We start from the raw sequence: 27,758 nt of genomic DNA, 5'->3' as shown, positions 1-27,758 counted from the left end.
CTTGATTTTTGACTGTATATGTCCTCTGTGTCAGGAGTGGTTCGTGTACACACACATACACACACACACGCACACATACACATTTTTCACTGCATTCACTCCAGATTCTTTTGACAAGCTCACTGCCCATTTTCTTAATAAGAGGATCCTAATTTCAAACAATAGCAACTGTCAGGTGTTCAGTGAACAGTACGCTTCCAGATGTGACAAGGAAATCCTCTCTATAATCAGCCTCTGTGAGGCGGGGGCGGTGGACTGGGGTGTCGGACACAGATCATTTGATTACAGAGTTGTCATTTCCGAACTCTGTTGTTTGGGCTGGGTCAGTAGCTCCATTATGCACTTTTGTTTTGCAGAATTTATCACATCTTCTGCAGTTACCTCCCTGAAATCAAAAAGTACCTGAAGAACCTTCTTTTTGAAACGACAGGGTATTCATGGGCTGCAACTAGTTAGGAGAAACAGACACTAGGAAATGAGGTCCCCCTCGCAACCAAAACTGAGTCGTATTTTGGAAGTTCATCTCTGATTATGAACGTGACTTTCAATCTCTGTGCTAACCAAACTTGTGAAAAAAGAACTTGGAGCATTTGTCCCATCCATGTTGCTTCCATGGTATCAATTAGTACAGCGTGAGATTTTTAGTGGCAGGAACAGCAAACAAACAGGACATATAGATCTGTCCTATGTCTTTTGGACTCTCCTAGATCAGTTGCCATTAGTTGAGCCTAGGTGCAAGGTGCTATGTAAAAGCTTTTACAAACATCCTTATTTAGGTAAACTCAGGAGAAAGATGTGGTTTCAAGGTGGTAAGAAACGAGCCCAATGCCAGACTAATAGAGAGGTAGAGCTGAGGTTCACATCAAGATCTGGACAACCCCATGGAGGTCCTAGTCAGCTGAAATCTCAGTGACAGCTGGTGCCGACCGGTCTGATGTCTGACAGTTGTTAGACATTTAGACATGGACAGGTGTTCAGAGTGTTAAAAACAATTTTGATGTCATCATTTCCTGAGTTTCAGTATTTTCAGCCATTTTCAACTTTTTAGAACCAAATGGCAAATTGGAAGACAAACATTTTCCTTTTTTAAAATCAATGACCCATTTCTATTTTAGGCTTTAGGAGACTAATTCCTATTATTAAGTTAATCACCACATTGGAAGTGAGAAATCTATCTTTTCAATTTTAAATGAGTTTTAGCGTGAAAAAACTGGAACATTTCTGGAGTTTGCTAATCTGTCTCAGAAGATGTGTTGACATTTACAAATGTCCAGAAATACCAGTGGACCGGCCTTATGTCTCAACTCTGGAACGTAAGTTGTTAAGTAGGTGATAGGGCAAAGTCATAGATGGCTTCTTTTCTTGTACCATCTGTGGGGCTCCATCAAAGCCCTTACGGTACTGTGTTTGAATTGTCTGCCGAGTTGGTTGTAATTATCTTTGTGTCTCTGGTGCCCAGCGCCCCCTCAGGCCCAGTGCACCCTCAGGCAAGCAGTAACAGTCAGTAAATGTTGGACAAATGAATAAAGGAGTGAAGAGAATCCTTAATTTTTTTTCCTGTTTTATCAAAGAAAATCAGGTCATATATTAGGGTTGCAGATTTTGAAAAGAGGTCTGGTCCATTAAACATGATGTGGTCCCCTCAACACCTACCTATGCCTGGGCACCAATTTGCATTTTTCTAATCTTCGATTTTCCAACTCTTTGGAAATATTTTCCTGGTTCATTTTCATTTAAATGGTAATTTCCAGCTTTGTAAGGGAAAACCATTTCCCAGGCATTTGATTTGCATCCGTCCGCAAGACTCTGCGTGTATAAATGCCAAGTTGTATCAACATCTGCCCATTGGACCTGCCTTGCATTTTAGTAGCTTATGCCTCCTGGAACGCAAAGACTTCTTTAAAACCTGCTAAGTGTTTTTTTGGGGGAAGAGTTTTTTTTTTTTTTTTAATTGGAAGAAAGGGGGGGGGAACCTGTTTCTTTGTTTGTAAATAAATAACATGTGGAGCAAAAACCATGAAATTAATGTTTTTTTGATGTGCAGCCAAATCTGAGCAAAATGTAGACTTTGAATAATTAGCCTGTGTGTGTGTGTGTGTGTGTGTGTGCATGTGTGCACACACGTTTATGTACGTGGTTCCATTTCAGCAGGGAATTATTTGTGGCTTAGGGAAGCCCTATGGCCTGATGAAGTAAGTGGTTACTGTTTTCAAAGAGTGACCACAGGATTCACTGAATTTTTTTAAAAATCCGATTTTTCAAAAGAAGTGATATTTCAAGTGTTTATAATCCATTCAAGTCAGTTTTAATAGCTACTTTTAGGAATAATAATTCACTTTGGAGTACACTGTTATCCAAGCTTGCCCTAACTACCTGTATATTAGGGTGGCTTTGAAATTAAGTGGGGAATTGCTGCTCTGCCTGAAGAGTTATTTAATGACACAAAGCCCAATATTGTTACTTCTCTCACCAAATTATCTGGTGCAATGGGCTTTTTCACAATAGATTCTTGTTATGACAGAACTCATCATTACCCAGTTAATAAAGTTGCGCTCTTTGATAAGAAACCTTATGAAGTAAAGTTCCATAGAGCACAGTCGAGTGTTCAGAAAGGCACTTATATCCCCCAATGGAATTTTACCACCACATTTAAAGGAATAAATTCTACCCCCTCTTAGGTAATAAGTTCTTGGAAAGCAAGGTCTGTATTTCTGCTTTCAGAGGCACAGTCCTGGCAAAGATGGTCCTGTCCAGGTATAGCAGTTGAGTGATAGCTGTTTACAGTTCAAAAATCCTTTCTCCATGTAGGCATTTTTACTCACTTGGTAACATTTTAATTAGGTACAAGGAGAAAATAAGATGAAAATTATAACTGTTCCAGGGAGAGCAAAAACAGCAGTATTGTATTGAAAATGGAAAGAAACATTTATTTTCATCCATTTTTGCTTTTGTGGTAAGGTAGTCTAGCAATAAAATGAGAACACTACAAATGTTTAAGATAGGGATTAGTTGAATTTTGTTCAAGGCAAAATTTAACTATTTCCATTACATTATAATTTAATTGTTGATTTTGCTTGTGCAAAATATCAGTAAAGAATTGCTCTTCATGCTCTTCTTCAAAACCTTGTAAGAATTGTTCTTCACTGGTAAATAAAATAAAAATAATGCTTGGTCTTTTTTTTTGGTCAGGATACACAGTTTTAATTGGATGTAAGGCATTATTTTTATGAGTTATTCTCTTTTGGCCTAACCCTTGCAAAGCCCTAAACTCTTCAAAAACATGCTCTTTTTACTCTAAATGTTCTTTTATTTTTCAGAACTGCCTGCTGGTTGGGAAAAGATTGAAGACCCTGTCTATGGTATCTACTATGTAGAGTAAGTGCCTATTAAAACACCCTTTAGTTTGCACCCTTCTCTAATTATGTACATTTATGCTAAACAGAGTTTACCCTCACGAGGTATAAACAGACTAATAATAATATTAATTTTATAATGAAAATATATTTATAATTTAATGAATGAGAAAATATTCAGCAAATCTGATGATGATAAATTAGCTTATAAAATTCATGAGGGCAGGCTTCAGGTCTTCTATTTTTACCACTGTATTACTGAAGCCCAACATAGACCTGGCATATGGCACGGACTTAATAAGTATTAGTTGAATGAATGAGAAGAGCAAGGATTCAATATATCTATTGAGTGTGGGTTGCTTATCTTCAGGAAGAGAATCTTGTTTTCCCTGTTTTTTTGCCCTATCCAGGTCCGAACTTCTCAGTAATTACATATTTATTCATTCAGACTTTCTTTAAAGGGTCTTATTTGTCACTCAGACAAATCTAAATAATGTATGAAATGCTGCCACAATTAAGAAGGACGTTGAGAGCAAGCCTAAGTGGCAAAACCTTGTAAGCCTCTTTTTACCTCTGCAATATACAATGGCTCCCATTTTTCATTTTTACAAGTCTCAAAACCTACATCACCATATACCTTATTCTAGCCATAGGCACGTCGTTTGTCTTTTTATCACAACCGTATGTTGGTAGGATACTCACAGAAAATAAAAGAAACCTAAATGAGTAAACATTGAAAAATACATTTTACATCATTTCCTCTAAGAAGGATGGGTAATAAATAATAAAAAGATACTTCGAAAGAAACAAATGCCATGTGAATGTTCTAGTATCAGAATCCTTCCTGCCACAGAGAAGATAACTTGAGAGCTTTCTATCTCTTGTGCTAATGGCAAGGTCAAGTCATTCCTCTGATACCTTAGTGATAAGGACATAGGATACAAAAATCCCAGGCCGTAAAATGTTCAGCATCTTATTGTAAAAAAATTTACAAGTTCAGGAGTTCCCGTCGTGGCACAGCGGAAACGAATCCAACTAGGAACCATGAGGTTGCAGGTTCAATCCCCGGCCTCACTCAGTGGGTTAAGGATCCGGCATTGCTGTGAGCTGTGGGGTAGGTTGCAGACGCGGCTCGCATCTGTCATTGCTGTGGCTCTGGTGTAAGCCAACAGCAATAGTTCCGATTCAACCCTAATAAAATTCCTTTGTGTGTCCCGCAGATCATCTTTCTCACAGATGTACGGTGGGGCTTCTGTCAAATGGGGGCTCATTTTCAGTTCTCCCTCAACCAATTTGTGCATTAAAAGAGAAAAGGAATAGATGACTTCAGCTTTGATGAATGAAGAGACTTGGTTTGAGGGGCCAGGTGTTCTCTGACCATACACTTCTCCTCCCTGTGTCCTTTTGGATCCAGATGCCTAGGAATGTTAGACTATTTCTCAGTGTGAAATTGTCTACCAGAATTAGGAAATAAACATAAACGAATTTAAAAAGTAAAGCCTGGCTTGAAAAAACTACTTTGATTTTGAAATTAATCACACAATAGGAACATTCCCAAACTTCTTATGAATATGATGGTAATGAAGGAGAAAAAAAGAAATATGTATGTGTTTGTCTGTATATGTTTGGGTAATATGTGTGTATGTACATATACATACACATACATAAGTCTATGGCCAAAAAAATACACATTTGGATTCATGTATGTGTTTGTGTGTCTGTGTATGTATTTTTATCTTGCCATGACCTTATTAGTTTTGGAGCCATCTGAACTATCTGGGTGTTTGTCACTTTGAACACATGGCATTTGCTTAGGTTAGCTGCATTTGGAATCTTTTTGCCTAAGGCTCATCCTTTTAATCCTGACTGTATGCCGGTTGTTCAAAATAGTTGACAGCTGTTGGTAGAGCCCTTGTAACTTTACCATCCAGGGAACTGCCCAGGCTCCCGTGAACTCTGTTTTGGAAAGTTATATGCAGAATTTCTGGCATCACACATTACAGGCAAAATACCGCCTCTCCACTTTAAGCTCAGTTTAAAATAATCCTATAATCGACTTCCTGTTGAATTAAAAAGACGCCCCCTGTCAGGAGATGCCTTGGACATTTGAGAGAGTTGATGGTTAAAATCCTGGGATGTGAAAGCAGGCCTGACTGAGCTTGTAGGCCTCTTTAGTGTCGACTAGCTCTGTGATGTGAGGCGAGCTGTTACTTAACTGCCCAGAAGCTTACTTTGTTTTTCCAGAAGATATGAATACAAATTGCACCTACTTCCCGGGCATTTATTGAAGATTTTTAAAGTAAAATGCATGTAACACTGGTAGTGTGTGGTCAGTGCTGGAGAGCATTTGGTCCAGATAAGCAGTCAGTATATGGAAACCATTTGTTTTTATTTTTTTTTAATACATCTTTAACTGTGCATTTTGACACAACACGCCCAATATCTTGGACCATGTTCTTTGCTTAGTTTTAATCAAGGAACTTGGCCTGCTTGGCGTTTTGCTTACGGGATGAAATGTTTCCTAACCAAATGCCATCTGCCTTCTGCTCCAGCCACATCAACCGGAAGACACAATATGAGAACCCTGTTCTAGAAGCCAAACGGAAGAAGCAGCTGGAACAGCAGCAGCAGCCACAGCAGCAACAGCCGCAGCAGCAGCAGCAGCCAGAAGGTTGGCTTTGCCTTGATGTCTGGGGCTGAGGAGCTCTGGGCACAGCCTGGGCACTGACACCCCCGTGTGGTCAGAACTGGCCTTGAGGATCATGTCCTTTGCGGTGCTGGGGACTTGAAGTCCTGGAAGGGTGGGGAATAATGCAGAGTTCTTGGGAGAGCCCCCGCTGACAACTAAAGCTGGAAGCCCAGTTTAAAAGCCCTTGATCTCCACTTGAACATAGAGAGGGGCTGTCATTAGATGGGAGAACTTGCTGCTGGTGAAAGAATGTTCTTTGTGCAGCACCTGGTGTCTAAATCCAAACCACTTTCAGCACTTTAGGAGGAGGTACTGGGTATGAAACTAACTTTTCATTTTCAGAACATTACATGTAAGAATCAGAAAAGGCTGGTAATTTTCAATGCTTTTAAAAAATTACAAGTTAATTCATTTTCTTTGGGGAAATATGAACAGTTTGGAAGTGGAAAGCATTTAAATCTTCCCTGCTGAGTTCTATCCCATTCTCAGCAAGAAACACTGGGCAGAAATTTTCTGGGGTTATACAAATATGCATATTTTAACAAAAGCTAGATCATAATTTGTATGTATTAACATTATATATTTATATATTTACTAGTTTTGTGACCTGTTTTTTCTCACTTAAATATATTTCTTGCACATATTTGAAACATGCGTAATACAGATTTACATTATAATTTTTAATGAGTGCAAAGTATTTCCTTTTATGAATCTCTTCACTTCATTTTGCTGTTTGTTTATTAATAGATACTTAGGTTTTTCCTCATTTTTGCCATCGCATTCTTTAAAAATAATGGACTTAGTACCCCCACCATCCCTGGCCCGAGAACTTTTGCATGCTTTGGGCACACCCCAAAAAAATAAATAAAAGAGAAATAAAAATAGGCATTGGGGCCAGTTTGGCTGGTATATGGTTTGCCAACCACTGCCAAAGACTGTATTTTAGAGAAAGGGTGTATATATGTGTCTGTGTCTGTGTGTGCGAGTGTACTCACCTATTGAAAAGTTCTCCTTTTTGGAGTTCCCGTCGTGGCGCAGCGGAAACAAATGCAACTAGGAACCATGAGGTTTCGGGTTTGATCTCTGGCCTCACTCAATGGGTTAAGGACCTGGCGTTGCCATGAGCTGTGGTGTAGGTTGCAGACGCAGCTCGGATCCCACGTTGCTGTGGCTGTGGTGTAGGCTGGCAGCTGTAGCTCTGATTTGACTCCTAGCCTGGGAACCTCCATAGGCCAAGTGCGGCCCTAAAATGCACACATACACACACAAAAAGAAAAGTTCTTTCTACCTTAATCTCTTTTCTATTTTAAAAAGAAATTATTTTTAAATATTTTTGTAAGTTTGGGAAATGGGAATATACAATAGAAAGATGAGTATAAAATTGACTGTATAGCTTATTTATAGCTTAGTTGAAAAATGACTTTGGGGTAAGTCTCAAGGGTCACTCATCATAGGTTATTTCTGGGCCTCCCAAGTGAGTACCGCTACAGTTGGCACTCAGGAGTTTTGGAAATCGACCCTCTCTGGGTTTGAGAGATGATAGTAGAGAGCACCTTAGCAAAACTGCTGAGACCCAGCTTCACTACCCCATGCAAGCAGGGTTCGGCAGCCCAGCCCAGGTCTCAAATGCATTGGAGAAGTTTCTCCCACATTGGGCCCGCTTTAGTTGACTCCCTTTCTTGATGTTTTTCAGTTGATCTCACTTTGGATTCTCCAGCCCAAGAGCACTGGGGATTTCAGTGGTTGTACCACATTATTTCTATCCTCCAAGGTCTTAGGAGAAGGAGGTAGAAACACTTTCTCTGCCTCCCCCTGACTCCCCCCCGCCACAGGAACCATGATGGATATTCTCAACATGAAGTGGGGTCAGATACCAATTTCTTGCCAACTTTATTGGTTTTATTCTGGTTTTATTGGTTTGGGTAGTTTAATTATTAATTGCTGTGATTAAGAAGAAGGTGCACCCTAAGGAAGTCAACCAGCTATTTGAAGGAAGAATAGTAAACTGTTTCTTCCCTTCCTTGTAGATTGGACAGAAGATCATTCATCGCTTGTGCCTCCTGTTATTCCAAACCACCCCCCAAGCAATCCGGAGCCGGCCAGAGACGCTCCACTTCAGGGTAAAGTGTTTTTATAATTGCATCAAATTTTATTTTATTTTTTAAAGAAACTCTCAGGCCATCCCAAAGAGTTATTCCAAGATAGTTCTTTGTTGTGGAGCTGTCCGGTGTACATTGTGCAATGTTCCCAGCCTCCACCCACTAGGTGCCAATGGAACCCTTCACCTTCTTGTGATTAACAAAAATGTCCCCAGATATTGCTAAATGCCACTAGGGGGCAAAACCATCTTAGAGTTGTGCACCATTGATTAAGAGACCACAGATAGTTAATATTGTATTAAATAAGATACATTGAAAACTCAGCACTAGATATTTCACAATTCCAGTCAACACTTTTGCTTTTGACTAAGACTCTTCTGTAAACCTAAAATGGTTTGATGTTACTGTGTTGTAAATTCTAACCTCCTAGTCTTGCTGCGGTTTTGGCAGTTATGCATGTTTTACAACGTTTCATTGGGTCTCACTTATTTACATTCGTAAATGGTATGAGCCCCCCACAGAGGTTCATTTTTGAAAATTGGAAGCTCTGTAATCTTGCTATTTCTAGGCCTCATTACTCTTAAGTGATAGAAAAGGTTTGCGGGTTTTGTTGCTCAGTTTTTTTTCCTTTTTCGGCTGCAGCTGTGGCATATGAAAGTTCCCAGGCCAGGAGTTCCCACTGTGGCTCAGTGGAGGCAACTCTGACTGGTATCTATGGGGATGCAGGTTCAGTCCCTGGCCTTGCGTAGTGGGTTAAGGATCTCGAGTTGCCATGAGCTGTGCTTTAGGTCACAGACGCAGCTTGGATCCCACGTTTCGGTAGCTGTGGTGTAGACCAGCAGCTGTAGCTCCAATTCGACCCTAGACTGGCAACTTCCATATGCCATGGGTGTGGCCCTAAAAAACAAAAACAAAAAAAAAGAAAGTTCCCAGGCCATGATCAAATTCGAGTCACATCTGTATGCTATGCCACAGCTGCGGCAACTCCAGATCCTTAACCCACTGCTCCAGGCTGGGGGTCAAACCCATGCCACCTCAGAGACAACACCTAATCCTTAACCCTGTGTGCCGCAGCGGGAACTCCTAGATTTTCCTTTTAAATTAAAAACAAAACAAAACAGAACAAGCATGATGTTTCATAGCATTGGTGAGTCTGTGGTACAGAACCATTTAAAAAATATAAAATTTTTCTTCTCTCTACATTTCTAAAGAAATATAATTGTGTTAGATATTAAAAGATAGGTAGGATAACACTTTGCCCTGTCATTCCTCCATTATAATTTTCATAAGAAAAATTGTTTCCCTCTTAGTTAATATTGTTATGAGATTGGTATTAATATCCATCGATGTATAAAAATCTCATACTTTTTAATAGTGATAATGGTTTTAATAAATATAGAACATAGTAGATAATAACATATTGATTAATATAAAAATGATTGTGGCCTACTCTCTTATTATTATTTTTTTTTAATGTTTTTGGTTTTTTTTAGGGCTGCAACCAAAGCATATGGAGGTTCTCAGGCTGAGGATCAAATCGGAGCTACAGCTGCCAGCCTGTACCACAGCCATGGCACTGCAGGATCTGAGCCGTGTCTGCAACCTACACCACAGCTCATGGCAACACCGGATCCTTAACCCATTGAGCGAGGCCAGGGATCGAACCCACAACCTCATGGTTACTAGTCAGATTTGTTTCCGTTGCACCACAATAGGAACTCCTCCTCTCTATTTTTTAAACATAAAATCCCTCCTGCAGCCTCATGTTGTCTTATTTCCACCTCTCATGGCAGGTTAGCTACTCTAGCTTTTAAGTTCCTTGAACCTCTTTTCAGTTCCTTGAATCAGGGAAACCATGGACCACTTCAGAGCCTTTGCACATGCTGGTCCCTCCTGGCAGCTATCTTTTCCTCCCCACTCTTTGCTTTGCTAACTTCTACTCATCCAAGGTTTTTGCTGGATTCCCCTGTCTTATTTATTCACCCCATCTTACACTTCTCAGTTATAGAATTTAGCAGTTTATAATTAGGGTTCATTTGTGCTTAATTATTTAACAACTGTTTTCCTCTTTAGACTTTAGATCCATAGAAGTAGGAGGCTTTTTTTTTTTTTTTTTTTATCACTGTGGGATACCCTGAACTAAGCTAAAATTTATTATTGTGTGAAACAGGGTATGTACATATATGATAACCAGCTTAGCTTCTTTAAAGAATTGTCTTAGAGATTAAATATATTAAAGCTCTAAAGTTTCTGGTTCTGAGTGCCAAATTCTTAGTGCACCAAAGAAGTTAAGAGTCCAAATGGTATTGATCTATATTAGGAACTTTATCTCAGATTCTTCCCCATTTTTAGACCTTTTTTTCTTTTCTTTTCTTTTCTTTTTCCCTGTAGTCCTCTTGGGTCCCATACTGGTTTGGGATTTGGGAGAGGCTCACTGAAGTCTGTGGGAATCAGTCATTACTCTTAAAACCCTTCTATGGTATAGTCTCTGGATTGATGCTTGTCTTTCAAACATAGTCATAATCTTTGGAATATACTCAGTCCCAAACAAACCAGTTTAAATCTATACCCTTTAACTCCAAGCTGTAATTATGAGAAACATTAAATTGGACTTTATCATCATGGCTTACAATTCTGTGTTCCCTGCCTGCTGGTTAAGCCTCCTGGTCTGCCTTCCTGATAGAACTCTAGAAGAAGCTGTACAGCTCACTGGATTAGAAGGTTTGGTATTAATTTTGCTAAGTTCACTGCTCAACTAAACTTTCCTCTGATCAAGAATGCATTTCTCATCCCAGCAAATGGTTGTTTTAGAGAGATTTGCTCTTGGGAAATCTCTCTAGCCTCCAGTTTATGCTGAGAGAGCGATTTTTGCAGCCTTTACCCCACCCACTTCACCACCACCATCTTCAAAATAATGATTTAGAGCTGTGGAGCTCTTTTTATGTACCAGATACCTCCTAAGCACTTTTCCTGTGTTATCTGTCACAGTTCTTCCTTACAACTATCATGTGAATGGTGAAGTTGGTACATCATTACCTCTGCTTATACATCCAACACTCAGGCAGAGAGAGGTTTAGTAACTTGTCCATGGCTGCGCTGCCAGGAAGCAATGGAGCACAGACTTGAACCTTGGTTGTCATTAGGAACAGTTTAACTTCTGGCTCAAAATCCTTTTTTTTTTGTCTTTTTAGGGCCACACCCATGGCATATGGAGGTTCCCAGACTAGGGGTCTAATCAGAGCTGTAGCCTCTGGCCTACACCAGAGCCACAGCCACACCAGATCTGAGCCTCATCTGTGACCTATACCACAGCTCATAGCAATGCCAGATCCTTAATCTACTGTGAGAGGCCAGGGATCGAACCTGCATCCTCATGGATCCTAGTCAGATTTGTTTCTGCTGAGCCAGAACGGGAACTCCCTGGCTCAAAATCCTTTTTGTTGTTGTTTTGTCTTTTTGTGGGACATCCCCATTGCATCATCTAAATCTGTGCCAGCCATTTTGGATGCCACTGGCTACATGTTACCATTTACATTCAAATTAATTATAATTCAGAGCTCAAAAAATTCAGTTCCTCAGTTCCTCTAGCCACATTTCAAGGTCTCACGAGCTATGTGTGACTAGTTGCTGCCCTATCAGACAGTGCAGATCTAGAGTATTTTCTGGGTCAAAAAATTCTCTTGGACAACACTGGTCTAGGGTATTCAAACACTAGTACCAAGAAGTGTACCAACTTGGGAGAAAAAGAGTAGATTTGGGGGCCAAGACCCATAAGATTCTGAATCAGTGACTTTGCGGTAGGCTCTAGAAATGAGTACATTTTTGAGAAGCTGCCCAGGTGATTCTCACACATAACCAGATCTTACGACCTGTGACTAGTCATGTCACTCTTAGAAAATTCCATGTGCCACAGGGCTGCAGCAGAGAGCTTCACATTCCACTGCTGTGGGTAGAAAAGCACTTCTCCAAAGCTACATTAACTGATGACCTACCCATACATAAAACGTCATGAAACATGTATCAGTGTAGAACTCTCTGCTCTTCCCTCCCTGGTTAGGCTTTGAAAAAGGAAGTCAGAAGTTCCCATCATGGCACAGTGGAAATGAATCCAACTAGGAACCATGAGGTTGTGGGTATGATCCCTGGCCTTGTTCAGTGGGTTAAGGATCCGGCGTTGCTGTGAGCTGTGGTGTAGGTCACAGATGCAGCTCGGATCTGGTGTTGCTGTGACTATGGTGTGGGCTGCAGCAACAGCTCTGATTAGACCCCTAGCTGGGAACCTCCATATGCCATAGGTGCAGCCCTAAAAAGACAAAAGACAAAAAAAAAAAAAAAAAAAAAAAGAAAGTCAGCAGTGCAATTTCATTGTCTTCTTCATGTCTCTTTTAAGCTGAAAACATTGTAATCTCAAACTATGCTAATGGCTTTTTAAAAAATACATACAAACTGCCAGACTTTTTTTTTTTTAATATTTTATAACCTTGCCTATGTTTGGTGAAAAACTTAAAAACTTACACACCCAACCACCTCTTTCAGCCTTCTTAAAGACATGTTAAATCTCATTTCTTTGTGCTGTTCATTCATTGTTACATTCATTCAACACAAATATTTTGGAGCACGTAAAATGAAGGGGTCGTATTTTACACCCTGAATATATAAGCCAAAGTCCTCATGGAGTTTCCATTCTAGTGTTGGATATAGGGGCACATGCGGTGCCTTATACAAAGGGGTGGAGTAGAGGGAGATGAGACCAAACACCCTCCCAAGAAGTAAGATGTATAGTATGTGAGATGGTGATGAATGCTAAGGACAAAAATAAAGTAGGTAAAAGGGATGGTGAATGTTGAAAAAGGTATTGCAGTTTATAGTAGGTGGACAGACAAAGTCTCCTTGAGAAGGTGACAGCTATTGATGTCTTTGCCTTAGTGAAATGTATTTCCCTTCAAGCCCTCTTCAGTAGCCTCAGCCTCAAGAATGTCAGCTATTCACATACCCCCTAAAGTAAAATTTGGGGGTTATCTCAGTGGTCCCCAGTTTTCCATCTGGTAGTTGCCATGGCAACTGTCCCCCCACAAGCCCTAACTGCACAGTCCTGATGCTTTGGCAGATGACTTCACAGGCTGAATCCTGCAAGGTGTTGCTTTTCTTTAGTCATGGTGACAGAGCTGTAGTCTGTCATGCTTCTAGCCGGCCTCAGGACTGCACTAGAGAAGAGGAGGTTAGTGAGCAGACCTATGACTCTAGGCAATTTATAAGAACCTTTTTCAGAGCCAAAAACTTTTGAAATGTACAATTAAAATTGTACGTGTGCCCAGAAACCTTTTTTAAAAAGACGTTTTAGATATAGCTAACCAAAAATAACTTTCCTTCCTCAGTGCCAGCTTCCTGGTGCAGGGGTAGGTGGAAACTTTTTCTCTCTCTTTTTTCTTTTTTCATTAACATTTTTCCTAAATTTTTTATTATGGTTGATTTACAATGTTCTATCAATTTCTGCTGTACAGCAAAGTAACCCAGCAAAGAACCTGGATTACTTTTTTTTTTTTTTTTTTTCCACATTATCCTCCATCGTGTTCCATCAGAAGTGATAGTTCCTTGGGCTATACAACAGAATCTCATTGCTTATCCGTTTTTGATGGAAAAGAAATAGGGCAGATGGAAAAGATGTGGCAAAGGCAAGAGAGAGGAAGTATAATTTGGAGAGTTGAAAGAGTCTGAGCATGTGAGCATAGAATGATGTTCACTACCTGGGTTAATCAGAGAAATTCCAGTGGAGTTTCTCAATTACATAGAAACCCAAAATAAAGTTTTTGTCTTCTGTGCAAAATGTTATTTGTGAATGCTACCAAGAATTGCCAATACAATCTTAGGTTAGCACGTTTGGAAAATATTTTGCTATATAGCTATTACTTTATTTTAAATGAGACAACTGAATTCTGGAGCTCTTTCATTCTTATTTGTAACTGTTTCCTTTTGTTTGTTTTTTGTTTTTCCTTTTTCTTAAATATCGTAAACCATATGCCCTACACTTTTTTAAACCATAAATTTTAGCAGTTGATGGAGTTCCCGTCGTGGCGCAGTGGTTAACGAATCCGACTAGGAACCATGAGGTTGCGGGTTCGGTCCCTGCCCTTGCTCAGTGGGTTAACGATCCGGCGTTGCTGTGAGCTGTGGTGTAGGTTGCAGACGCGGCTCGGATCCTGCGTTGCTGTGGCTCTGGCGTAGGCTGGCAGCTACAGCTCCGATTGGACCCCTAGCCTGGGAACCTCCATATGCCGCGGGAGCGGCCCAAGAAAAGGCAAGAAAAGACAAAAAAAAAAAAAAATTTAGCAGTTGACATATCTAGACGATTTCATAAATTTATAAAAGATCAAATGAAAAGAAAAAAGTTGAATTTAGAATTCAATTCAAAGTTGAATTTAGAATTCAATTTAGATGACTAATTTTTAAAATAATCATTCTCCATTTTTATTGAGTTATTCTTTGTGACCATACTGTTTTCTAGTATTATCTGTTTATTTTCAGAATGAGTTTTCTGTTTAATTGAGAGTTTTTTCTTAGATGCTTCTATAAATGGAATCCAAGACCAAGGCCACATATTGGAAGCCATACTGGAAAATATAAACTATAACAAAACAAAAGATGCAAAGCAAAGATCCGTGCCATTTCCTCTGAAGAACCTCATGGCAGCCCAAATGCTTTTCAACTACAGGAAACAAAACCAAGTAGTGGTGTCAGATGAAGGACACCAATGCTGTCCTTCTCTTACATTTTCTTTTGGATCTTTTTGCTGACAAACTGTATACTTTAGCCCCTTCCTTAAACAAAGGAGCCTAGGAACGCCCTAGTACTGAAATCCAGAGAGGACTCTGTTAGGACACCTTTATGCCCAAATGCCTCAGCGCAGGAGCCTGGGGAGTGATCTGGAAATTGTATCATTTCTTATTTGATTCATCTTTTCACTCACGTTGGCATTCTTCATGCATTTCTTGTTTTAATCCAGGCAAACCCTTTTTTACCCGGAACCCTTCAGAGTTGAAAGGCAAATTCATTCACACAAAGCTGCGGAAAAGCAGTCGTGGCTTTGGCTTCACGGTCGTTGGTGGGGATGAACCTGATGAGTTTCTGCAGATCAAGAGCTTGGTCCTGGATGGTCCTGCCGCGTTGGACGGCAAGATGGAAACAGGTAGGAGGCACCACTTGGTCCTGTGTGCTTAAGACCAGAGGTTGCCACGATTTCACAAGTTTGTAATTGTCCTTGAGAAACTTGGTGAATGAGCAGGGTTCTTCCACTACATAAATCTGTTCCCTGGTACAGATGAAAAGCTTTGAATCCCTTTCAAAATTTCCCATTTGGGGGAACTCTTAGGTTGCTGGTGAGTACAGTAAAGCAGCAATTTACTAAAAATGTAGCTCTATTTGAATAAATGAATTCTAAACTTGGTCTTCTGCAATGAAAATTTGTTTTAGAAGAAAGCTCCAGTGTTCTTTCAGTGATCATTATACTCTTATTAGCAGGGAAGACACTAGCTGCTCTAAGAGGGCCTTATTAGCATAAAATAAGTAAGAGAAGCAGTCTCTTTGTGCTTTACGGTACCACCCCCAAATCCAGTTTCTGTTCAGCCTCGTATTAGTAGGATTTTATAGTATAAAATGGATGTAACTTTTCTGGGCACTGTTTTTTTTAACCCCCTACTCTTTTGCAGGAGATGTAATTGTCAGTGTCAATGACACCTGTGTTTTGGGACACACACATGCACAAGTTGTGAAAATCTTCCAGTCCATTCCCATCGGTGCCAGCGTGGACCTTGAACTCTGCCGAGGTTATCCATTGCCTTTTGACCCAGATGACCCCAACACAAGTTTGGTGACTTCTGTGGCCATTTTGGATAAAGAACCAATCATTGTGAATGGGCAGGAGACCTATGATTCACCAGCTAGTCACAGTAGTAAAACAGGCAAAGTCAATGGCATGAAGGATGCCAGGCCAAGCAGCCCAGCAGATGTGGCTTCAAACGGTTCCCATGGTTACCCCAATGACACCGTCTCTTTGGCTTCTTCCATAGCCACTCAGCCAGAACTCATAACTGTTCACATAGTCAAAGGGCCAATGGGCTTTGGTTTTACTATCGCGGACAGCCCTGGAGGCGGTGGCCAAAGAGTGAAACAAATTGTTGACAGTCCGAGGTGCCGGGGCCTGAAAGAAGGGGATCTTATAGTGGAAGTTAATAAGAAGAATGTGCAGGCTCTGACTCACAATCAAGTTGTGGATATGCTCATCGAATGTCCAAAGGGAAGTGAGGTCACACTACTGGTGCAGCGAGGAGGTACGTAGATTTATTTTCTTTCTTTCTTTCTTTTTTTTTTTTAAACCCAAATCCATTGTTTAACTTTCTGGTTACCAGGTAGTTATGTGGGGCTTTCTAAATTTCTATTCCTTGAAGATCATTTTTATTTAAATATTGGGAAATGCACTCAATATGCCTTCTGATTACTCCAAATGCTAGCCTCTTTAGAATAAAGGTTGTGTTCATTCATTGTGTGTTTGTACAAAGGGACATGTCTAGTTAGAGCAAAAGCTTTGCATGTAAGTCAGATTGTGCCTTTTATAAACCATTAAAATTTGAAAACTTTTGTCCCTGAAGTCTCCTGAAACTGGCCTTTACAGCATGCTTGCAAAATGTGGTTCTGGGCCACTCTTCTCACCTCATCTGGGAGTCCTCTCCTCTCCTCACTGTGCTTGGCCACCTGTGTTTCTGTGTTGCTTTCCATGCTCCAAGCCCTTTCTGTCTCATTGCTTTTGTGCTTTCTGTTCCTGCTGCTTGGAATACTCTTTTCCCAGCTCTTCACTTGGCAGGTTCCATCTCATTCGAGGCTCCTCCTGATAGAAGGTTTCTCTGACTAGTTAGCTAAGGTAGCCCCCAGCACCCCCATGTCATCTTTACTGCATCACTCCATTTCTTCATAGCTTTTACCACCATCGTTATTATCATAGGTCATTGTTTGTATTTTTCCTTTTTTGTGGTTGTCATTGCTCTGCCTTTTTCATTAGAATGTAAGATCCATAAAGCCAGGGCCCACGTCTACATATTGACAGCTGTATCCCCTGGCATTTAATGCAGTACCTGACTCCTGCTAGGTGTTCATTAATAAATAGGGAATGAATGAATGAATGGGTATGTGATTACTTATACTTGGCAGGAATAACAGCTCTACCAATCATATTAAAAACACCTCCACATAATGAAGTAATTAAGGATCTCAGAGATCTTGAGACAGTTGGCTTTCTTCTTTCCCCTGCCGGCACCCCCATCCCCACCTTACCAAAGGTCCCATGACCTCACATAGAGAAATATTGTCCATGTGTTGAAATGTCTTGCTCCTGGGTCTGTATTAGGCACTAATCGTAATTGATCAACTCACACAAGGGGCCTGAGATTGGTCATTCTCCTAATCCTTCCCAACATGATGTGTTTCACACACATTGTATCCTGACTCTCTGAAAAGAACCAGACTTTTATTTCCTCTTGATTTGGTTTCATTACAACAGAGAAGTTCTTTTATGTCATGGAGGCCATGTTCTCAGGCTCTCCTGAAGCTGTGTGGTGGAAGTGGTGATTGAGGTTGTTGGAAGGAAATCCAACATTCAGAACTGTATGAATCAGTATGCTCATTCCATCCTTCTTGCTTAGGCATAAAAGACATTCGTAGATGTTATTTGTTTTTTTAAGTTATTTCTACCAATAAAATTTTGAAGTCTTTTCATGTACCCAGATCACTTGACTGCACAGATAATTGTCTTTAGACAGTGACCAAGATATAGTGTGAATGAGGAGGGAAAAAAAACAAAGAAAAGAAAAAAATGGGAGTTCCCTTCGTGGTTCATCAGTTAATGATCCCAACTAGGATACATGAGGATGAGGGTTTAATCCCTGGCCTTGCTCAGTGGGTTAAGGATCTGGCATTGCCATGAGCTGTGGTGTAGGTCACAGATGAGGCTCAGATCCCAGCATTGCTGTAGGCCAGCAGCTATAGCTCCAATTCAACCCCTAGCCTGGGAACTTTCATATGCCACCAGTGTGGCCCTAAAAAAAACAAAAAAACAAAAAAAACAAAAAAACAGAGGAGGAAGAGGTGGAGGGGGGCGGGGATGGTGTTACCTGGCACTTACAGACAAGTTAGCAGTATACAAAGCACTTTTAAACCTACATAAGTTCTCTCATGTCATTTTTACCACGTCCCTGAAAGATAGGAAGGTACCAGCCAACAGTAGGATTGAGAAATTCAACTGGATTCTTTGGTTTCCAGTCCAGTGCTCTGCCCTACTTAACTCTGAGGACCACTGAGTTTTGCATAAATGCTAATGTCAGTGGCCTGAAACTTGGAAACTTTTACATGGTTTTTGGTACATCAGGGCATCTCTCTTTCACTCACTACTCATTGGATGTCACCAATCACCCTGCTCTCCTTCTTCATTTATTTGCTCCCTTATTTCTTTTGGCACTGTGTTCAGTTTTTCTTTTCCATTCATTTCACTTCTAAGGGGAGCAAAAAATAAAGTCTCATTATAATCTACAAACTTGAAAAGGTTACTGGAACCATATTGTAATGAATTTGCCCAAATGAGCAAACAACTCATTATAAAAACATACCCTTTGTGGTGCAGTGGTTAAGTATCTGGCGTTGTCACTGCAGTGGCCTTGGTCACTGCTTTGGCACAGGTTCGAGCCCTGGCCCAGAAACTTCCACGTGCCATGCCCCCCACCCCAAATACCCCTTGATTACAAATATGTTTATATTCTCCCTTCTTAATTACTAAGATCTTCTTTTGGTTAATGCCATATTATAATATTAAATTAGTAAGGGAAGATCCAGAATATATTGGCACATTAGTCAACATCTACATAGTTTATTCTGGAACTTGAGTAATTTAAAGTCACTGTAACATCAGCAGTCTTTAGAATACTCCATATGCCTTGTGTTTGATTTATGTATAAGATAGAAAGTTTGTATGTCTGCATTTGGCAGGCTACCACTAGCTACTATTAATCTTTCTAGAAAACATATATTTGTTTCTGCCATATATCAGCTATTTGAATCAGAGCTGGCACTTTAATCCTTTCTCCTGTATGATGGGGGTGTAAATGAGAAGGTTTGATGATCAACCAAGATAGCAGCTAGGTTAAATGAGGAAGTAAATGGCCACTTCACTGATTCTTTCTAATAAATCTCATTTCTGTCATGACTCCTGGTAAGCAGATTGATAAGCTCGTTACATCCACACTGTTCTTGATTCTCAAGAATTCAAAACTCAAGGATGGGGCTTTCTAAGCTTTAAAGAACTTATCTTTTGGGGGCAGAACTTAGCCACGTCTGTATTTTGGTTTTGACTCTTAATCTCCCAAGCTCATTTTTGATACTCTTGTCTAGATCAGGTGCATTTTGGCTTTTAACCGTCTTTTCTTATCTTCCTCCCACGCACAGAGAGATAAGCAGAGGTTGAAATATCCTTTGGAAGTTTTTGGAGACAGTCTCCTAGGTCAGGCTTGGGGTTGCTGTGGGTTCCACATGCCCTGACAGCTGGGACCATTACTGATTTGTTGACCAGTCTCCACTCTGTAAACTTGTCCCTGCCTGCTGATGTCACTCAAGTTCTTTAAAGGACAGCACCTTCCTCTTGTGCCTAGCTCCCCAGCTTCCCAAGGCAAGTCTGTTCCTCCTTCTCCCTCTGCTGTCCAGTCAGGAGAATGCCTTTTATTTTTCTTAATTTTTTTACATAGCATTTGCCATTCAGACACCTGTCACCTGCCACCAGTGTGAATATAGAGGCTTTTTTAGCTGTTTGGAACATCATGCTAGAAGGTGATTTCTCCTTTTTTGAATAGTTTTTCTTCTTTTTAATTTATGAAAGATGTGGAATTTGTTCCATGAAAATTTTGTATTTTAAAAAAAGAGATTATATGTGGCATAACTATCTGTGCTCCTCTGTACAAAATATTTTGTGTATTTGGCTAATGTATACCTCTTCAGAATTGGAACACTCTTGATCTGATTTGGGGTTGAGTCAGAATACTCTGTTTTAAGAATATTTGGTCAATACAATTTTTTTTTCCTACTGTACAGCATGGTGACCCAGTTTAAAAAAAATAATAATAAAAGTTTAGACAATGATAAAAAAAGAATATTTGGAATACTTTATAAAATTGGAGAATGTAGGTTTTATTTTGAAGAAGAGGCGTATTGAAGAAAAAGCTGATCTGAGGCTTTCAGGAGCCCACCTCCAGTTTATACTCTACCCACAGCCCCTCTATACTTCTTACTAGGTTATGACTCCCACCCTGGAGCATATTTTTGTGTCCAAAAAAATGATATTTTGAACTAGATCATCTTTAAGGTGACCCCTTCTAGCTCTAATTTTATGCCCAGAATGACCTCATTGATGTCTAGAGGAAAGACCGCAGGATTCTAGAGTCAGACAATGCAAGATTAAATTCCAGTTTTGGCTTTTACTTCCTTTGTGACCCTAGGTAAGTGTCATGGGAAAATGGGAGTCATTCTACTCATTTGCATGTGTATGATATAGATGAAATAAGTTGATGAGCATTTATGCCAGTTCCTGACCTAGAAGCAGTCACATGATAAATCAGTATATTTCATTGATAGCACCTGGCATCAGAAGTCCCTGGGTGTGTTGGCTTTTTATTTATTTATTTATTTTTTTAAAAAGAGAACTTTAGCCTGCACCTGTAGCTTAATCTCAGAGTACGATGCCCGGGGCACCTGTATATTTTTAGAAGCTCCTAATACTAGTTGCAATTCTGATGTAAAACCAGAATTGTAAGCAATATCAGGCTCATGGTCCCTTCTTCTTTTGCTTCTGGGACATATAACTTGGGGACCAAATAAGTTTGTAAAAGTAAACAGTGTTTTCATTCCTAAGTGATATTCTTTTAAACTCTGCTTTATAAGCAACAGATTCTCTGTCTTCCATAAGGTCCATTTCACCTCCTGAGTTTGACATTTTTCTGTGTCAGAGGAGGATAGAAGGGAGGTCTGGGTCTCCAGAATGCTTCTTTGGAGCATAGCCTTCCTGTGGCTTTTGGTGATCATAGCAGAATTAGAAGTGATGTTTTATATATTGAGTAAGACATTAAGTAATTTTATATCTGAATATAAAGTAATGAAATGTTAGGGTTCCTAGAGGGCAGCGCTGTATCCATTTTATGCTTTTGTATCCCTGGCTCATCCTGGGGAACCCTCATGTGGTCTTAGTATATACTAGCTGGATAAATTAAACTTGGTCCACAAATCACATTGGAAAATTAATTATATAGCTTCACGGTCACCCTTCATATCTTCAGAAAGATAAACAAGATGTTAAAAGGCAAAAACTACATCTGAAAATGGTGCTAGGGATGGTAACGGTAATGTTACAGCTATCATTGATTACTGACTATGCACCAGGATTGTTATCATGGTACAAGACACACACACACCACACACACGGAAATAAAACCTCCCAACCCACCCTAACATCCTCCCATGTTAGAACCACCATACTTTTGTGGTGTGATTCTGAATAGGACCTTCTGGGAAATGAAGGCAGTGATTAGTGGAGAGAAAAAAAGTAAGAACTGCTTTTGTTTTAGGTGTCGATGCTCTACAGCTAAATTTGTGTAGTATTATGCAAAAGGGCAATTTCTGGGAAAGCATGTATAAGACTCCTCCTTGCTTAAAGCACTTGTCATAAAAACACTAAATACTTCTACAGTGTGTCAGGCATGGTTGGTTCTAAAAATTTCTCATATCGGAATTCAGAAGCCCTCTGAGGGGACTAAAACCTTACCTCCATTTTAGAGGAGAGGATGCTCAGAGAGGCTCAGTGATTCATGGAGCGTCACACAGCTCATTAGTGACAAGTTAGGATGTGAACTGAGGAATTACAGTTCCAGAGACTGATTGCTTAACCACTCTGCTAAGCAGCCTTCTGCCTTGTAGACAAGAAGCTCCAATACTATAACTGTTATGGAGTACATCTTATACATAAAGGAATGAATAAGATCTGAAGTCCTTGGCAAATTAATGCCACTTAATTTTCATCCACATTTACTGATGTTTAGTTCATTAAATAGTCATCGACCCACATATCAAAAGCAATGTCTAATCCCATCATCTAAGCACATGATTAGCACGAGCTCTTCTTTGTGTGTGTTTTTCCCCTTCTGAAACAATGCAAAACCATCATAATTAGAACTGCAGTGAGCTGTGCTGGAGAGGTAAACCCAGCGATCAGGCGCCTGTCTTCCTTCTGCCCTCTGGTCATCGACTGGAGAATGAATTGCAAAATGCACCATTTAAGTGCCTGACCGCCAGAATCTCTCAAATTGAGCTGCAGGGTTTCTGAAAGGAGAATTCAGGTTGCTGGCAGTGATAGTGGTGGAGTTCTGTGTATTCACATCCTCACTTCCCCATCTTCATCCTCCCCATCCTTCCCCATCCTCCCCCACCCTCCTCTCCCTCCGTCTTCCTCTCATCTCTCCCCTGGCCTCTGCCATCCATCATGTGGCACCTGACCTTGCCATGTGGCCTTGCATCAGGTCCCGGTGCCTCCTCCAGTCCATTCTCCAGAGAGAGTGATTTAAAGTCAATTGGATCAAGTCACTGCTCCTGTCAGGATGGCGTCCCATCATTCAGAGTTAACTCCGAAGTCCTGTGTCAGGACCTTGCACTTCTTCTATCTGTGTATTTCCTCTCAGAGAGCCACAGGGCTCTCACTCCTGTCCTGCAGGCTTCTGCTCAAAAGTCCTTTTCTCCGAGAAGGCTGCTCTGACCACTCCAAGAAATGAAAACAGCATCCATTGCTATCACTTCTGCTCCATCCTTCTCCCTCAGGCCACGGACCCTTCCTTGTGGTCTCTGTGGGAGCAGGGACTGAGTCTCAATCACTGCTTGATCCCCACTCCCTGAAGTCATGGACGTTGTAGATCCTCAGAAAATCATATATATTGAAGGAACAAAATGATTTCATGCCAGACCCTTAGTTTTCACATATGTTCATCCTTTGGAGAATTTTCTGAGCAGAGCACTTCTCTTTAGAGTTGAGGTAATGGGCAGCAGAAGGTAATGGACCAGCTCAAAATCACACAGGGAAAAGATGGCAGAGCCCGGCTTCCAACACAGGTTAGTTGGGCCTGCACAGCCCATGCTCTCTGTCACAGGCTGTTCTAAACAACAAGGAAAAAATTATAAAAATGAACACATATACAAAACAGACCCACAGACATATAGTTACTAAGGGGGAAAGGACTGGGGGATAAATAGGAGATTGAAATTAACAAGTACACACTCCTAGGGAGTTTCCCCTGTGGTTCAGCAGGTTATGAACCTGACTAGTGTCCATGAGCATGGGGGTTCAATCCTTCCTCTGCTTAATGGGTTAAGGATCTGATGTTGCCGTGAGCTGTGCTGTAGGTTGCAGATGCTGCTCACATCCTGAGTTGCTGTGGCTGTGGTGTAGGCCGGCAGCTGCAGCTCCAATTTGACCCCTAGCCTGGAACTTCCATGTGCCATGGGTGCAGCCCTAAAGACACACACACACACACACACACACACACACACAAAGCCAAGTACACACTACTGGAGTTCCTGTTGTGGCTCAGCTGGTTAAGAACGTGACATGGTGTCTTTGAGGATGCAGTTCAATCTCTGATCCCTGGCCCTTGCTCAGTGTTAGGATCCGGCGTTATAGCTGCAGCTCTGATTCAACTCTTAGCCTGGGAAGTTCCATATGCTGCAGGTGTGGCCCTAAATACCACTCTACATAAAATAGATACATCAGCAAGGTCCTACTGTATGGCACAGGGTAGTCTACTCAATATTCTGTATTAACCTATAAGGGAAAAGAATCTGAAAAAGAATAGAAGAATGTGTGTGTGTGTGAAACTGAATCACTTTGCTGTACACTTGAAACTAACACAGCATTGTAAATCAGCTATACTTCGATAAATAAATGAATGAATGGCAATGAAATGCATTGCATGGTGCTGAATCACATAGGTCCAGTTGAGCATGTTTTCTAGCATCTAGTGAAGTTATCACTGGCCACACGTGGCTATCTCATTAAAGTTAAATGCGATGTAAGATTTGGTCCAACTGGCCACATTTCACATGGCTAGTGGCTGCCATATTGGACAGTGCAGTCAGAACATCTCCATCCTACTAGCAAGTGCTGTTGGACAGTGCTGCTCCAGAGATTTTGGTTATTTTGCCCTCAGAATAGTGTGTTGAATATCCTCTACCCTTTCTCTTATTTTTATGCCTTTGAATAGAAGAAAGATATGAAATTGAAGGCAACTTCATGGTTAATGGATTTCTTTTTATACAGATAATAATAATAATGGGTCCTATTTATTAAATTCTTTCCATGTGTAGGGACTGCTTTAAGCTCTTTATATGTGTTAACTGGATGTTACAGGGTCACAAGGAATTGAAACTCAGAGAACATGAAAGACTTGTTAAGTATTAGCACTTGGGGAGATCTGCTGTGTCCCAGTCTTGTGACAGCTTCATTAGCTTTTAACTGGGATTATGTGGCCTCCACCTGGCCAGGAAACACCTCGTCTTTTATACTGGACTGATATTGTTTATGGAGCTTAATTTAAATTATTTTAAATTTAAGTATTTAATTAAAGATACTTTTAAATGTAAAGTATCTTTAATCTAAAAAGAGGAAGAAACTTTAACACAAAAAATTCACTTTAAATTCTTATATATGAAATAATACATAATCTGCCACATCAGCAATGTACAGTTTGTTAGACTTCTATTTAAAAAGGAAGATGTTGGGGAGTTCCAGTCATGGCGCAGTGGAAACAAAGCCAACTAGGAACCATGAGGTTGTGGGTTCGATCCCTGGCCTCACTCAGTGGGTTAAGGATCCAGCGTTGCTGTGAGCTGTGGTGTAGATCGCAGACACCACTCGGATCCTGTGTTGCTGTGGCTGTGGTGTAGACCAGCGGCTACAGCTCCGATTAGACTCCTAGCCTGAGAACCTCCATATGCCATGGATGCGGCCCTCATAAGACAAAAAGACAAAAATAATTTAAAAAATAAAAAGGAAGATGTTGGAGTTCCCAATGTGACTCAGCGGGTTAAGGACCCAACGTAATCTCTGTGAGGATGCAGGCTTGATCCCTGGCCTCGCTCAGTGGGTTAAGGATCCAGCATTGCTGCGAGTTGCAGCATAAGTTGTAGTTGCAGCTCTCCAATCTGGTGTTGTTCTAGCTGTGGTGTAGGCTGGCAGCTGCAGCTCTGATTTGACCCCTAGACTGGGAACTTCCATATGCTGCAATATGTTGAAGATTTCTTGGTGTATTTATCTGATTCAGTATCTCAAAGTAATTAACCTCCCTGCTTACCTGTGGTGCATAGTTTTTCTAGTAATTTTGCAAGTGGAGTCCTCTTGTCAAATCCAGTGTGCTGCTAAATCTTCCCAGCTGTTTAAAGTTGTTTAAGTTAAAATTAGCAAACTTCCCATCACTTGCATGGTGCTAAACAGGCTGCTACTCGTATTTGCTACTAAGCAATCATCTGACCTTTATTTTTAATACAGTTTTAAGTTATTTTGGTTTACTGCTACGGTTGACAGTTACCAAGGATTTTACTTGGGAATTCTTTGTAGGTTGGTAGGTCACATTTATATATATAGGAAGAGGTGAGATAAGTATAAAAACGTCTCTAGTTCTTTCATCATATAGTTGATTAAAATTACTCCCTATTTTCAGCATCTTAATATAAGGAACTCTGATTTTTGGCCCTAGTTTTTTGTTTTTGTTTTTGTTTTTTGCTTTTCAGGGCCATGCCCATAGCACATGGAGGTTCGCAGGCTAGGGGTCAAATAGGAGCTATAGCTGCCAGCCTATACCACAGCCACAGCAACTTGGGATCTGAGCCAGGTCTTTGACCTGCACCACAGCTCACAGCAATGTCGGATTCTTAACCCACTAAGCAAAGCCAAGGATTGAACCCACATCCTCATGGATACTAGTCAGATTCATTTCCTCTGTGCCACACTGGGAACTACTGGTCTTATAATTTTTTAATGGATTTTGGTCCTATAATTTTTAAACCTAAGCAGACCTGACTTACTTGGTCCAACATTTATATGCAGTTTTTGACTTATTGGGTGGTTTGTGTTGTATTCCTTTTGCATTCATAATGCAAAGTGGTCAGCATACCTAAAACTCCTGTTTTGTTTTTTGTTTTTGTTTTTTTCTGTAAAGGAATGTCTCATCCTCTTTTGAAGGTAAACTTAATGCACTTAGTTATTTGCTATTGTGCATTATTTATTATAAATGAATGCGTGATTTATAATTCTCATTAAGGGGTGGTGGTATCCTCTCCCTTTTCTGAAAGAGGGTAGGAATTTCATGCTAGAATTATTGGCATGGCCAGCAGGCTGTAGAGTAATCATTCTGTGTTTCTACTTACAAGGCTGAATTTGAATGTAAGGAGATTTTTGTGTTTTCACTTTTTTTTGCGGGGGGGGGGGGAGTGGAATCTGTGAACAGTGTGGGCCAGGCTTTGTGGAGCCACTGGGGATGGAATGGAATGATCCACAAAAAAAGAAACGAGTTTGCCCCTGATTTCATGAAGCTTGTGTTCTAGAGGAAGGAGGCAAAGGGCAGAAATAATAAGAGAAACAAGAAAATGTCATCCAGGGAGAAGTGCTATGAAGAAAACAAACCTGAGGACCTGAACGAGAGTGATGGGTTCAGGTGGGAGGTGGGGCCGTGAGGGCTGGATTAGGTGGCGAATTTTGAGTGACCACAGGGAAAGAAATGGTATTCAAGGAACATGGGACATTTAGTGCAAAGGCTCCAAGAAAGAACCAGAACTAGGGGGCCAGTGTGACTGAAGAAAGTTGAGTATGGGGAGTGGTGATAGGTTTCAGAGACTGGCCACCAGCCTCAAGAAGTCGGATTTTATCTTCATTATGACTTCCAGTTTCAAGCAGTGAAGGGACAAGATGTCACAATTTTAGACAAATCCTCTGGCTTCTGTGTGAAGAACGAATTTTAGAGGAGCTGGTGTGGAAGGGGGAAACTCTGTAGAGCCTTTGTGGTGGTTTGAGAAGAGTATTGGCAGCATGGGCTAGCATGATGGTGGTGAAGATGGGGACTGGGGATGTGTTTGGAGAGTCAACAGGACTTGGTAGGTTGACTGCAGAGTACAGATTGGCACGCTCTTTCTGTGAAGGGCCAGATAATAAATATCTTATCTTCGTGGACCATACGGTCTCTGTCACCAGTCTTCTACCCTGCCCTTGTAGCAGATGCTGTGGAAGCAAATAGCTTGGTTGTGTTCCAGGAACACATTATTTGGTCCTTGGGCTACAGTTTGCCAGCCCCTGCTAAAGAAGGAAAAGGTTAGAGAGGAGCCCCAGAGGACCCCTGGTTTTCTGGCTTGGATAGACAGAGGGGCTTCAATTTGTTGAGGCCAATTTATTGAGATTTGGATACTGAGGTAGGAGTGGGTGGACCTTGAACTCTGGAACCAAGGGCTTCTCAGCCATGTTAAAGGTAAAATGCCCATTCAACATCCAGGTGGAACAGAAACAAA

General features: G+C 40.7%; 1 protein-coding gene across 50 annotated transcripts in view; it reads left to right on the top strand.

The window, feature by feature from the left end:
* Window positions 1-27,758, top strand: part of MAGI1 (membrane associated guanylate kinase, WW and PDZ domain containing 1) — a 674,066-nt gene that overhangs the window by 576,388 nt on the left and 69,920 nt on the right. For all 50 annotated transcript variants that reach the window (XM_021070801.2, XM_084988888.1, XM_021070800.2 and 47 more), the window contains 5 exons: window positions 3,318-3,375; window positions 5,906-6,024; window positions 8,070-8,162; window positions 15,142-15,324; window positions 15,845-16,465. In XM_021070801.2, coding sequence (XP_020926460.2) covers window positions 3,318-3,375; window positions 5,906-6,024; window positions 8,070-8,162; window positions 15,142-15,324; window positions 15,845-16,465 — 1,074 coding nt within the window. The remainder of the gene's footprint in view (window positions 1-3,317; window positions 3,376-5,905; window positions 6,025-8,069; window positions 8,163-15,141; window positions 15,325-15,844; window positions 16,466-27,758) is intronic.

This window comes from Sus scrofa, chromosome 13, assembly GCF_054392235.1.
Source record: "Sus scrofa isolate SSC_HxYL_T2T_F1_AM1 chromosome 13, Sscrofa_HxYL_maternal_Yorkshire_Landrace_v2.0, whole genome shotgun sequence".
Lineage (NCBI taxonomy): Eukaryota > Metazoa > Chordata > Mammalia > Artiodactyla > Suidae > Sus > Sus scrofa.
The sequence above is the reverse complement of the archived record's forward strand: the minus strand, read 5'-3'. Positions and strand labels throughout refer to the sequence as shown.